The 13,900-nt window shown below is 46.4% G+C and overlaps 1 protein-coding gene across 8 annotated transcripts in view; it reads left to right on the top strand.

The window, feature by feature from the left end:
- The window catches only part of MYOF (myoferlin), a 173,319-nt gene that overhangs the window by 145,020 nt on the left and 14,399 nt on the right, over positions 1–13,900 (top strand). For all 8 annotated transcript variants that reach the window (XM_077946808.1, XM_077946806.1, XM_015147703.3 and 5 more), the window contains 7 exons: positions 597–752; positions 1,191–1,282; positions 5,031–5,201; positions 5,964–6,112; positions 8,885–9,024; positions 11,467–11,555; positions 11,647–11,742. In XM_077946808.1, the coding sequence (XP_077802934.1) occupies positions 597–752; positions 1,191–1,282; positions 5,031–5,201; positions 5,964–6,112; positions 8,885–9,024; positions 11,467–11,555; positions 11,647–11,742 (893 nt within the window). The remainder of the gene's footprint in view (positions 1–596; positions 753–1,190; positions 1,283–5,030; positions 5,202–5,963; positions 6,113–8,884; positions 9,025–11,466; positions 11,556–11,646; positions 11,743–13,900) is intronic.

Below are 13,900 nucleotides of genomic sequence, written 5' to 3'. Positions count from 1 at the left end.
GATCCAGACAATAAATAGATGATCTCAATGCAGAGGACAGGGCTGTGTCGGGGTGAGTGTGGGGTTGGATGAGAGCACCCAGAGAACATACCCGGCCCAGGAGCAATCAGGGAGGTTTCCTGGAGGAAGTGACACCTTTCAGCTGAGATTTGAAAGGTGTTACTTTTGAAACAGATTTGAAAGAAGTTTGCCTGGGAGTGCGAGGTGGAGTACAGAGGTGCTACAGGAAAAGGGGAATCACTGTTGGTATTTTGTTGGCTTTAAAATGTAATTATTGTTATTCCTATCTTCAAAGAATGTGCAGGATTTCACTCTTTCTCACCACCACCTCGTCCATCACACTGGCCTATGTTCTCCTCTTGACTCCCGATTTCTGCTGTGCTCTCTCTTCTCCCCTGTGAGCTCTCAAGTAATTACTTGAGAATCATTTCACTTTCCCTACTGGAAATATGCAAAGTGCAATATGCATTATTTCTTCCACAAAAGACAGCGTTCCATCCCTCAATCCCACACCCCTGTGAGGGGAGGAGACTTACCGGGAGCCCTCTCTCCGGGCCACCCAGGGCCCTGTGAGTCCTTCTGTCTCTCCCTCTTAGGGCTCCTTTCGGATCTACCCTCTGCCGGATGACCCCAGCGTGCCAGCCCCTCCCAGACAGTTTCGGGAATTACCTGACAGCGTCCCACAGGAATGCACGGTTAGGATTTACATTGTTCGAGGCTTAGAGCTCCAGCCCCAGGACAACAATGGCCTGGTAAGAGTTTGGGTGTGGGGCCTTCTCCTGTAGCAAGATAATTACAGTCATCAGCCACAATAATTGTCTTGTTCTTTCTTTCTGGGCGTCTGTTATCTCACTAGGGGAAAGATGCTCCATCAAAACAATGTATTCGGGAGGATTGTCCCCATGGGGATTTATCTAAGAGCTTGCAGGGGCTTAAGGTCCCCTGGTTCATCCTTCTCATTTTACAGGTGTGAGCCAGGACTCCCCCCGCCACCACCCCTGCGCCCACACAACTGGCTGCATGCCACCCAAAGGAGAGCACTGCTCCCTCGTCTTAGGCACAGGGGTGCCATGGCAGCCACCTTGTCATCAGCTGGGAGTGGGTGTGGAGGCGAGCTGAGTCTGTCCCTGAACTTGACTTCACCTTGTGTCCTATGATGATGTAACCTCCCATCTATTTTGTCCCCGCAGTGTGACCCTTACATAAAAATAACACTGGGCAAAAAAGTCATTGAAGACCGAGATCACTACATTCCCAACACTCTCAACCCAGTCTTTGGCAGGTAATGTGCATTCTTCAATGTTTTTCTGGCCTTCATTTCTCCACGGAACATGCGTGGAGACTCTAATGTGTGTCCAACCTTGTCCTAGGCCCTGTGATTGTGAACTAGATAAACCTTCTAGACAGGAGAGCAGGTAATAAATAGATAAACCCAAAATAAAAGGATTTCACGGAAGTGAAGAAGCTTGGTTCTGATGGCGTGCAGGGTAGACAGGCAGCGTTAGTACTGGTGTTACAGGAGCACAGGCCGGTTGGAGTTTTTCCGGGGACCACCCTGTCACCTGGCTGTCTGCGGAGCTGTTTATATAAAACATCTCAAAAAAAATCTCACAACTCTGAGGTGCCATTATTATTCCTAATTTTAATTTTTTTTTTTTTAAAACGGAGTCTTGCTCTGTCACCCATGCTGGAGTGCACTGGTGTGATCTCGGTTCACTGCAACCTCTGCCTCTCGGGTTCAAGTGATTCTCCTGCCTCAGCCTCCCAAGTAGCTGGGATTACAGGCGTGTGCCACCACACCCAGGTAATTTTTGTGTTTTAAGTAAAGACAGGATTTCGCCATGTTGGCCAGGCTGGTCTCGAACTCCTAACCTCAAGTGATCCTTTCGCCTCGGCCCCCCAACGTGCTGGGATTACAGGCATGTGCCACGGTGCCCACCCCATCATTCCTATTTTATAACAGAGGAAACTGAGGCACAGAGAGATGCAGTGTTTAATGTACTTAGCTGTTAAGAGAAGAGTGAGGGCCGGGCACAATGGCTCACACCTGTAATCCCAGCACTTTGGGAGTCTGAGGTGTGTGGATCACAAGGTCAGGAGTTCGATGCCAGTCTGGCCAACCTAGTGAAACCCCGTCTCTATAAACAAAACAAAAATTAGCTAGGCATGGTGGCACGTGCCTGTAATCCCAGCTACTCAGGAGGCTGAGGCTGGAGAATTGCTTGAACCCAGGAGGTGGAGGTTGCAGTGAGCTGAGATCGCACTATTGCACTCTAGCCTGGGCAGCAGAGCAAGACCCCATCTCCAAAAAAAAAAAAAAAAAAAAGAAGAGTGAGGATTTGAACTCAGACCATCTGACCCCAGTGTCTGTGTGGCACGCCATGGTCTGATTTCCATCTCCATGTCAAACTTATTAGCTGCTCAGGGCAGGGATTACCAACCCAACTGTACAGGTGAAGAAAACAGGGCTCCCAGAGCTCTATTAGTAGGGGTGGGGTAAGTGATAGGACCGAGATTTAGCTAGAAATTCTGCTGACTCCAAGCCCCAGGCTTTTCCAACCACCTTGGTGATATTTCACATTTGTGGCAAAGCCATCACCTGTAGAAAAATGTTCTCTGTCTGAGACATTTGTGAAAATGATGTTTTGTTCTGAGAACCTTGCTGAGTGAGAGAATACTGTGTTCTTGTTTGCTGCATGGCATATCTTTTTATTTCTGGCTTTATTATCTTGCCCATACTCTTCTTTTCTTCTTGAGTTTGTCGGTTTGTAGCCTTACGGGTTCTTTCTCTGTCATGTGTCACACACACATACCTGCGCACACACCCCCCCGCCCCGCATGCTGCACACCCAAGGCCATGCGCCCGGGCCAGGGAATGGAAGTAATCCTCTGGCACCGCAATCTGATCGTTTTCCTTTTCTTCCACTGATCCAGCCCCGAGGTCTAGACAGGAAAAGGCACGCAGGGCAGGAAGGAGGGCTCCTGTGAGGGAGACAGGGAAGCAGGGAAAGCCAGCTTTGAAGGGAGAAAGGCAACCCTGTCTGAATTGCTCGTCTCAGAGGAGCCAGGCACAAGCTTAATTAAGTGGCAGGAAAAGTCTTGCTCGGAGGCACCCTGGAAGGAAGCGGTGCTGTCAGGCTCTGCTAGGCCCATCGCTGTCTGGCAGGTGGGCAGACTTCCCCTCATCCAGCAGGGTGGAGCCAAGGAGACGCCGGCTCTGCAGCCCCTCAGATGGCTCCGGTCCATGGCCTCGGTCTTAGCGGGTAGCTTTCTTCTCTGCAGAGACTCTTGGGGACTCTGGAACAGGAATTCAGAAAGGACCAACCTTTCCTATGTGCGTGGCCATTACTGAGAGTCCTATCCATCATGGCAGATCGCCTTCGAAAGAATAGCAGTGTCTTCCGCAGGATATTAATTGATGTTCCAAGAAAAAAATATATTCCTTAGTAAAACCAAGACACTTGGGTTTAAAAAGATTATAATTGCAGGACTTCTCAGAACCTTTAGTATGTCCAGAAGAACTGCAAAAGAAGCAGTTCTCAACTATATTTGACTGAAGAATTCTTTCTCCCAGAGACCACATACGATTTGTTTCCTGGAATTTGGGATTGGAAATGTGCTGGTTTGGGGCACATGTGGGTAAGGCGCTTCATGTGTCATGACTCAAGCACCTTTTCTCACATCCGTTTTCTGCTCAAATGGATCAACATTCCTGGATCTTTGGGCAGGAACCAGTCCACACACCAGAGTGCAAGGAGAAGGGGAGGAGGCAGAGAGGAGGCCTCTCACAGCTTCTCCTTCAACAGAATGTATTGAACACCTTCTCTGGGATGAGTCCCTCTGTGGACAGTGCAGATACAGAACCCAAAGCCCGCCCTCTAGTGCGCATTGCTCGCCCACCACGGAAGCACTGTCTGACTATCTTCATCTCAGAAGTGTGTACATTTTAATGTGGGTTCTCTAGAAAAGCCTTAAAGAACTGGAGCCGGCAGGGTGCGGTGGCTCATGTCTGTAATCCCAGCACTTTGTGAGGCCGAGGTGGGCGGATCACTAGGTCAGGAGATCGAGACCATCCTGGCTAACACGGTGAAACCCCGTCTCTACTAAAAATACAATAAATTAGTCAGGCGTGATGGCGGGCACCTGTGGTCCCAGCTGCTAGGGAGGCTGAGGCAGGAGAATGGCGTGAACTTGGGAGGCTGAGCTTGCAGTGAGCAGAGATCATGCAACTGCACTCCAGCCTGGGCAACAGAGCGAGGCTCTATCTCTTTAAAAAAAAAAAAAAAAAAAAAAAAAAAGAACTGGAGCCAAGGGCAGACCCAGAGGGCCTGGGAGGAGAGGGGGAGCCTTCGGGGCACCCTGCATATCACAGCCTGTGGTAAATCGCACTCACTCTCCTCCCCTGTGCTTCTGTGGGCTGAGTCAAAGATGTTCCATGGGGCAGTGGTCTCTATGAAGACAGAGGAGGGAACCTAGCAGGGGCACAGTTATGGAGGGTACTTGTGCCTTACTCATCTCTGAGCTGGGTAGAGGTGCTCCAGTGAACAGCTAATGGGCATGTGATGATAAAGTTAATAATATAATAATACATCATTATTATTATACTGGCATTGGAGCAATGCACTCCTGCCAAATGCTCTCTAAATATTTCTTCACTTGACCCTTATAGCGACACTGATGGGAGGTGTTATTATCACCACTTTACAGATGAGAAAACTTAGCACAGAGAAGTTAAGTAACTGGTCTAGAGTCCCACAGCTGGTAAGCAGCAGAGGTAGGATTTGAACCTAGGCATTTAAAGCCCACAGGTTTCCTGAGCAAGCATATGTTCTCTTCTTGTTCTTATTTCTAGTATGTACTATTTATCAAGCCACCCACCACCACCCACCCTGATTATCCTACTCAGATGTCCTCCATCTGAGGACATACCATACCACACATGGCCCGGGGAATTCTGTGCACAGAGCACGGGTTTTTGTGAGGTACCCAGATGGATCGTGAAGATTCTGACCTTGCATTTGTTTATTTAGGATGTACGAACTGAGCTGCTACTTACCTCAGGAAAAAGACCTGAAAATTTCTGTCTATGATTATGACACCTTTACCCGGGATGAAAAAGTAGGAGAAACAATTATCGATCTGGAAAACCGATTCCTTTCCCGCTTTGGGTCCCACTGCGGCATACCAGAGGAGTACTGTGTGTAAGTTGCTTTGACCGTACAAGAGGCACTTTGCTGCCTCTGACATTGGCACCCGAGGAGGCCTAGGCCCTCTACCTTAGCGCCTTCCTTCACTGAGCCACTGCTCCTGTCACTCAGTTAGGTACGGATTTCAATCACAGGATTATTTTAGGGAATCTTAGGGCCACCTCATGAACCCCACTCACATCACAGTGTGTGTAAAATGGTGGCAGCTGGAGCAGTGCCATGCACTGGGGAATGGCACAGGTGGCAGCCCAGAAGACCAGTTCCCTTGCTACCCCTCACTGAGCTCCTCCTGGATGTCAAGGACTGAGGGCTGGCAATGTTTGATAGCAAGGATTCCTTGCCCTTGGGAAATAGGGATTCTCTGCGCCTTGTACTTAATTTTGTGATGTCCCTCTTCTCCTGCCTGCTATACAGTGTCTTTCCACAGTATCTGATGAGACATAGCTTGCAATTTCTAGTTTATGAGTTTGCCTATTATGACTCAGTGATCTCAGTCAAACTCCTCACTTTTACAGAGGAGGAAACTGAGGGCTACATACATGTTAAATAAATAAATACATCTGTTTCGCTGAGGCCAAAATAGCATATGGATTTTTAGGACTCTGAAATAGATTTCTAGGCCAAAGTCGGAGTGTAGCGCAGATTTCCTGCTCCCGCTGTATGGGAACACCTAAGAGTCCACGAGCATGTGTGTGTGAATCCGAGAAGAACCCGCAGGCTGCTCCATAACTCCGAGCCATGTGATGCTCTTCACAGTTCTGGAGTCAACACCTGGCGAGATCAACTGAGACCAACACAGCTGCTTCAAAATGTCGCCAGATTCAAAGGCTTCCCACAACCCATCCTTTCCGAAGATGGGAGTAGAATCAGATACGGAGGACGAGACTACAGTTTGGATGAATTTGGTGAGCACCTAGCTGTGGATTGTAAACTTGTACAAAGTATAGTAACCCATATATATTGCTTGGTTTGGGGGAGTGAATAGACAGAGCCAGTACCCTAATTACACCACGAGGCTCTGCGCACGTGACACTATCTAACAACATTAACAACAGCCACATCAGAGTTCTGCTGTCTTGTCAAGTGTCAAAGTGGACACATTTTCTTGTCTGTCTTATGTTTTACTTGCCCTTTTTAGATTGTAGCCATTAGAGGTTTACACAAAGTACTAGTAATGAACTAATTTCCATGTAATGCATAATTTGCTCAAAAATGCCCAGATGGTAGTGCAGGAATTTCCCTTCCAGGTTTATTCCATCATTTGTTCCATCCCTTCTCCCAGAAGCTTCAGGGATGCTGTGGTTGGCTTGAAGAGCCTGCTACGTTCCCATTTGGCTCATGTCCAAGCTTGGGGTCTTGCTCTTTCCAAGCAGCAATTTATAATACGGCCTGTCCTGACGCATCAACAGCTAGCCACACTGTGACAGACTGCAGTAAGCATCGCAGAGCATGCGGACTGTGCTTCCATATTTTGCATGGGGGAGGGATACCCAGAGGGGGTGGTGGCAGGTGCATGGGATATCCAGGGGGAGCTGAAGAAAGGTTCACAGGAAGAAGAGTGCTTTCTGCTCCTCAGCTTGATTCATGACATTGTAAAAAACTATGTTTTCAGGCTGGGCACAGTGGTTCACACCTGTAATCTCAGCATTTTGGGAGGCCAAGGCAGGTGGATCATTTGAGGTCAGGAGTTCAAGACCAGCCTGGCCAACGTGGTGAAAGCCCATCTCTACTAAAACTACAAAAAAACAAAAAAAAGAGCTAGGTGTGGTGGCATGCACCTGTAATCCTAGCTACTCAGGAGGCTGAAGCATGAGAATCACTTGAACCCAGGAGGTGGAGGTTGCAGTGAGCCAAGATCGTGCCACTGTACTCCAGTCTGGGTGACAGTGAGACCCTGTCTCAAAAAAACAAACAAAAAAGCCTATGTTTTGTCTTTCCATTTTAAAGAGGACTTGGTATCAGGGATGATTAGATGTTTACGAAATGTTGATGCTGCTAACACGTGAACTTGCAAACAGGATTGGAAATAAATTGGGAAGCATCATGGTCTGATGGTTAAGGGTAACCCCAAACAAACAACCCCCCTGTCGTGGGGATTGTTCCAGTTACTATTGATGTACGAACTTAGTAACTGAAAACAACCATTTGTTTTCCTCACCATTTTGGGGGGTCAGGAGTTCAGGACAGGCTCAGGTGAACAGTTCTGGCCGAGGCTGGCCGTGAGCTTGTGCCGCAAGAGTATATACAGAACGCTCGCACTCGCCGGATCTGGCGTTCTGGTCCCTTTGCTCTTGGCAGTCCACAAGTTACGTTTGAGACTGGGTGGCTCATCTCCTGAGGTTGCAGTCAGATGTCGGCTGAGGCTGCAGTCATCTGAGAGCCCTGCTCGGGGGGAGCCATCAGGTGGCCCACACACGCAGCTGGCAGTTGTGCCAGCTCTCGGCTGGGGCTGATGACCAGAGCACCTACACAGGCCTTTCCAGCATGGCAGACTCTGCGGACTCAGGCTTCTTACATGTGGATGGTGTCCCCCAGAGTGGGGGTCCCCAGAAAACCAGGCAGGAGCTGTGTGGCCTTTGTGTCTAAGCCTCGGAGTCACACAGCCTCTTTTCTCCATACTTTAGTGTTTGACTACGTCTCCAGATTCAAAGGGAAATGACACAGACCCCACCTCTTCATGGGAGAAGTGTCAAGAGAATATGGGGCCTATGTTTTCAGAATACCACAGTGATGGCCGGGTGCGGTGGCTCACGCCTGTAATCCCAGCACTTTGGGATGCCGAGGTGGGCAGATCGCTTGAGCCCAGGAGTTCAACACCAGCCTGGCCATCATAGCGAAAACCCCCCTCTACTAAAAATACAAAAATTAGCTGCGTGTGGTGGCACATGCCTGTAGTCCCAGCTACTCGGGAGGCTGAGGCGTGAGAATCACTTGAACCCAGGAGGCGGAGGTTGCAGTGAGCCGAGATTGCGCTGTTTCACTCCAGCTGGATGACAGAGCGAGACTGTCTCAAGAAACAAAAAACCAGAGTACCACAGTGATGCTAGCTGCTGTAAAAATTGAACCTCCAAATGTCCGTGTTCTAACACAAAAGTTTATTTCTCATTGATTCTAAGTAGATATTCCTCCAGGTGGGTAGCTGTCTTCCAAGCAGTGCTCCATGGACCCAGGTCCCTGCCATCTTCTAGCTCTGCAGTTCTTCAGTGCAGGAGTCTAAGGCTGCCGTTCCTTTTTGCAGTCGGAATAAAAAGGCACATAGAGACTCCTACCCACGAGGGATTTATGGGCCAGGTCTGGAGTGGATACACATGTCACTTCTACCCATGTTACCCTCTGGCTGAACTTGGTCACATGGCCTCCTCTAACTGCAAGGGAGGCTGAGAAACAGGCACGCCATGAGCTCGTGCCACAGAATTAAATACAGAATGCTCCCGCTTACCCGTTCTGGCATCCCGGTCCCTTGACTATCGGCAGCCCGCAAGTTAGGTTTGTTACTGGGTGGGGCAGGGCTCCTGGTCAGTTCTGTCAACTCTTCCTTCACAAGTCAAAGTCTGCATGTTGGCACTGCCTGTCCATTTTGGCAAAGTCTGGGATGAAGTGCTGGAAGCAGCTCCAGGCAATCTGGCTAAACTATTCCCAAATACTCATTCCTGCTTCAATGCCACTTTCCATTGCAGAAGCCAACAAAATCCTGCACCGACACCTCGGGGCCCCTGAAGAGCGGCTTGCTCTTCACATCCTCAGGACTCAGGGGCTGGTCCCCGAGCACGTGGAAACAAGGACTTTGCACAGCACCTTCCAGCCCAACATTTCCCAGGTAAAGGGCCTCCCCTCCCTTAAAGACCATTATCCCTGCACCACATGCAATGGCAATAGTTGACGTGTTTGCCCCTTTTATCTTCTTTGAATGCTTTTAGATGTACAGAGATAGAAATGAGATTAAAATTAGTGTCATATCAAAGGGGAATATTTTGTAAGAATTTCCAGGTAACTCTCTAAATCCAGAAAGGAGATTGGCCATGACTCAGACCAAACCAGAACCAGGGTCTCTCTGTCTCATCTCTATTTCATCTGCCCTCTTGCTGTGATCACCTTCCTATGAGTCAAAGTATTACAGAGAGTCCTCGAGCGCTTGTGTGTTGTAATGCGGCCCCATCTATTTCTAGGGATTCGTTGCCCAAACTTGGCCCCCTTGCCAACCATGGGACCACTCAGCTCCAGCGAGGTGGGCAGGGTCTGGGAAAGTGATTGAGCTCAGCCCAGTTCAGGAGGTGCCATCTGAGACTACAGTATCAGGGAGGCAAGGACCATGTGGATAGCGATGGGGGACATTCCACTCCCAGAAGATGGAGAGCAGTTTCCACAGAAGCAAAGCAAGACATGGCCACTGACAAAATAATCTACGTGGAAGCTTTTTATAATAAAGATGTCCAGGTCATGTCTGAGATTTGGATCCAGTAGGTCTAGGGTGGGTCCAGGAATCTGAATTTTAACAAGTACCTGAAAAGGTTCTGATCACACTTTAAGAAATATTAATCTAGGATGGGCGAGGTGGCTCACACCTATAATCCCAACACTTTGCGAGGCCGAGGCGGGTGGATCACGAAGTCAGGAGTTCGAGACCAGCCTGGCCAAGATGGTGAAACCCCACCTCTACTAAAAATACAAAAATTAGCTGGCTGTGGTGGTGGGTGCCTATAATCCCAGCTACTGGGGAGGCTGAGGCAGGAGAATTGCTTGAACTGGGGAGGCGGAGGTTGCAGTGAGTTGTGATCACACCACTGCACTCCAGCCTAGATGACACAGCTAGACTCTGTCTCAAAAAAAAAAAAAAAAAAAAAAAGAGATTAATCTCATGATGCTAATATTGTTGACCCCGACAGCAAAACTATGGACGTGCTGATTGCAAAAGGGTTGGCCTGGGCTTTCTAGGTTGTTTTGTCACTTCCTTCTTGCTTTTATTTTGTTCTACATTTCCATTTCTTCCTTTCACCAAAGAATCTATTCCTCCTCCTTTTTCTCCTCTTGCCCCTTAGCTGTATAAGGAGTTTCAAGAAATGACAGATTGAGGAAGATTTCTCCCTGGGAATCCACAAACCCCCATCACTTCTGCCTACAGCATTAGCCACAGACTGGCTGGGTTTGGGGAGACACTGGACGCCTAATATTCTGTAGAGTGCTTGATGAATTGTAGAGCCCTGAGCCCTACAGATTAGTTGGAGGGGAGTCGGATCATAGTAAAATATATCCCTTTTCAAGAGCTGCACTTAATGTATTTTGGTCACAATGCATTAGGAAGCCAATCTAGTGGTTTCCTTGGCAACTTTCTTGAAGATCAGTTTGTTTTTGTCTAAAGACAGAGTCTACAGAACATTCAAAAACAGTTTGAAGAATACAAATTGGTTTGTACGGTTGATATAGTTTTTTTATGGCATTCCTGACCTGTCTGGAAGAACTTTCGAGTCAGACGGATGGGCTCAGTCTGTGGCAGTCAAAGAGCTGAGCAGGACCTCCCCAGGATGGCAGCACAAATGTCAGTCTAGGCTTTCATCTCCCCTTCCTGCTAGCCACTTACCTGGTGGTAATGAACCAATGAACCAATGGCCAGGAATCCTTACCTTTTGGGAACCATAATATTATCATTGTTTGAGCTCCTATTTTGAAAATGCCATGTTGTAAGTTTTCCTTGTTGTAAGTTTTCCTTTTACAAAATGTAATACCATTTTCACTAATTGCATTCATTACTTTTTGTATTTTGAGGTAAGTAGAGAAACACTTGGGTATGGCAAAATGGAGATTGGTGTCAGGTGGGCAATGTGATGGATAGAATGACAGCATGAGAACTGCTAAAGGTGAAGGACCCAATTTTAAGTCATTGTAAGAGGGGGTGGGTGTGTGCGTGTGTGTGTGTGTGTGCATGTGCATGCCTGCATGTGGGGTGTATGTGTGGGTATGTTGGGATTGGGTTAGTGATGGGAAGTCTGCAGTTTTATTAACCAGGTGAGACCCAGACTATGATATAGGTGGACATGTGCAGCCATCAGAGACCCTTGGGTGAGAATGGAAAGTGGGTGGCCCAAATGACATTGTACATACAAGATTTATCTTGGTTTGCTCTCTTCCACTTCTTGCCTTCCATATGGACTAATAAATTAGAGGGACTAAATAAACAGTTTCATCTAAGAAATATTAAAGAAAATTGTGGCTTCTGCTACCCATCATATAACTTCAGTCCTCTTTTCATTTTCAAATGGTTTAGGGAAAACTTCAGATGTGGGTGGATGTTTTCCCCAAGAGTTTGGGGCCACCAGGCCCTCCTTTCAACATCACACCCCGGAAAGCCAAGAAGTAAGTCATCTTGAGACCCTGCTACATACACTGGGCTGGGGACTTGGTCCAGGACCAGAAAAAAAGTACCTTCCAACTGTGCTTCTTGCAGATACTACCTGCGTGTAATCATCTGGAACACCAAGGATGTTATCTTGGATGAGAAAAGCATCACAGGAGAGGAAATGAGTGACATCTACGTCAAAGGGTGAGGTTAGCATACAAGAGACTTTGCCAAGCTCAGGGAAACAGACTCTCTTCTTCATGAGTTTTCATTACTGAATGCGCCCAAGATAGGATTCTTGGTTTTTTGAGGCTATTTTATCTCATTAATGTGATCTACTTAGGTAGCTCCTGGAAAGCAAAGGGGAGAGAATAGAGAAAGAGAGTGAGACCTGTATGGACTTTGTTTATGAGCAAAGCTATATAAGGATTATAAGAACTGATAAATATTTATTTGTTTCCTTTTTGACAAAGTGGATTTTTTTTCAGTTTCTTGAGCAGATTTATTATTTCTGGGACTTTTTAGCCATGTAGTTTCTTTTTATTCCCCTTTGATACCCTGAATAGCCTTTGAGACACAAGTAAAGCTTCCAAAATTTCATTTTCTACATACTGTATTACCAGAAGCCCATGTCTATGGAAAAGAGGAAATGTTCACAGATTTCAAAAGAAGTCATTTATTCTACCAACCTGCACTGAGTGCCAGCATCCAACATGTCCAGGGTCATTGTTGTTCAATATTCTCTTACTTGCCTAATTCAATTTCAAATCGTCTGTGTGGATGCCTTGATCATATGCCTCAATCATAGATGTTGCGTGCAGTACAGCATAGTGACTAAATTCTGGTACTTTCCCTGCTGGCTGGGCAAGGTAGTTAGCTCGCTGTTCCTCATCTGTAAAATGGTGATAATGATTATTCCTCCTTCCCAGGGATATTCAGGTGATCCAGTTATTCAAAGCATTTAGGACAGTGCCTGGCAGATAGTATTGTTGCTGTTCCACATGGACTGAGTTTGGTTCCTTGATATATAAAAGATAAGACTTGTGACATTTAATATATTCATAAAGTCAGAATAAACTTTCACCTATAATCCCATGTGGCCTTCAATCAAAACTTTGTTAAAGATATAATTAGTATCATTTAGGTTCACTGTAAACAGGGAATGTTTCATCAAGTTCTTCATTATTCTTTCTCATTTTGGGATCTCATTACCATTCTCTACGGAAAACTAATCTCAGCTAATTATATATATGCAAATTTATTTGACTATTATAAGCATTATTTTTTTTTCAAATCAGGGAAACAAACTCAAGTAATTCTGAACTGAGAGAAAACTCCTCTAATCAGAGAATAAAGCTCAACTTAAAGTACTTTGAAAAATGTGCAATAAAAATCTAAATACGATATGTGAAAAGATACTAGACACAGCTGGGTATTATATTACATATCAAGCTATACATACATGCACACAAATACATATACCTAGAGGAGCTGTTTGACTTGTCTTAAAGTATGAAAAGATTTATGTTTAAAATTAAATGTGAAAATTCACAAGAAAAGAGAGGAAGAGCTGTAAGGGTGAGCAGTCTAGGACAGGATGATGGTGACCCTTAGGGGTGGGTCAGGAGGTGAGGCCACTAAGGTGGTGACCAAGAGAACGTGAACTCACCCCGATGAGTTACCTTAAAAATTAATAGTCAAAACTGGGCATGGTGGCTTATGCCTGCAGTCTCAGCTACTCATGAATCTGAGGCAGGAGGATCACTTGAGCCCCATAGTTTGAAGTCCAGCCTGGGCAGCATAGTGAGAATCTGGTTCTTTAAAAAGAAAAAAAAAAAAAAAAGTTAATAGTCAAAAGGAATCTTTCAACTTATCTAGTCAGTTAATTGACTAGCAAAAAGAAAAGTACTGTAGTTGATTGATATTAATACCACTACTAATAGTAGGACTTAATATTTTCGAGTGACTTTGCAGTCTCTATGGTTGAGGCAGAGTAACAGGTGTGGACTTTGCAATCAGACTGACCTGGGAATCATGTCAGTTCTGGGCTATGTGACCTTGTGCAAGTTAATATATTCTCTCTGAACCTCAGTTTCCTCTTCCACAAAGTGGAGATAGTCACACAGTTGTTGGGAAGAATAAAATAATGCATGGTACATATCTGGTTCACAGAAGATAACCTGTGAGTTAAAGGTGTCCCCATTCACACTCTGCCCCTGCTAAACCATAATCTTTTCTGTCTTCGTGTCGACCATGTGAAGGGAGCACATATCATTAATCTTATTTTACAGATGCGAGATGAGGCTCAGAGAGTTTTTTCCAGCCAGGCCTGCCTCCTACCAAGAATCTCTATCTGTGGGGT

This window comes from Macaca mulatta, chromosome 9, assembly GCF_049350105.2.
Source record: "Macaca mulatta isolate MMU2019108-1 chromosome 9, T2T-MMU8v2.0, whole genome shotgun sequence".
Lineage (NCBI taxonomy): Eukaryota > Metazoa > Chordata > Mammalia > Primates > Cercopithecidae > Macaca > Macaca mulatta.
Note: the sequence above shows the minus strand (reverse complement) of the source record. Positions and strands in the feature narration are given on the sequence as shown.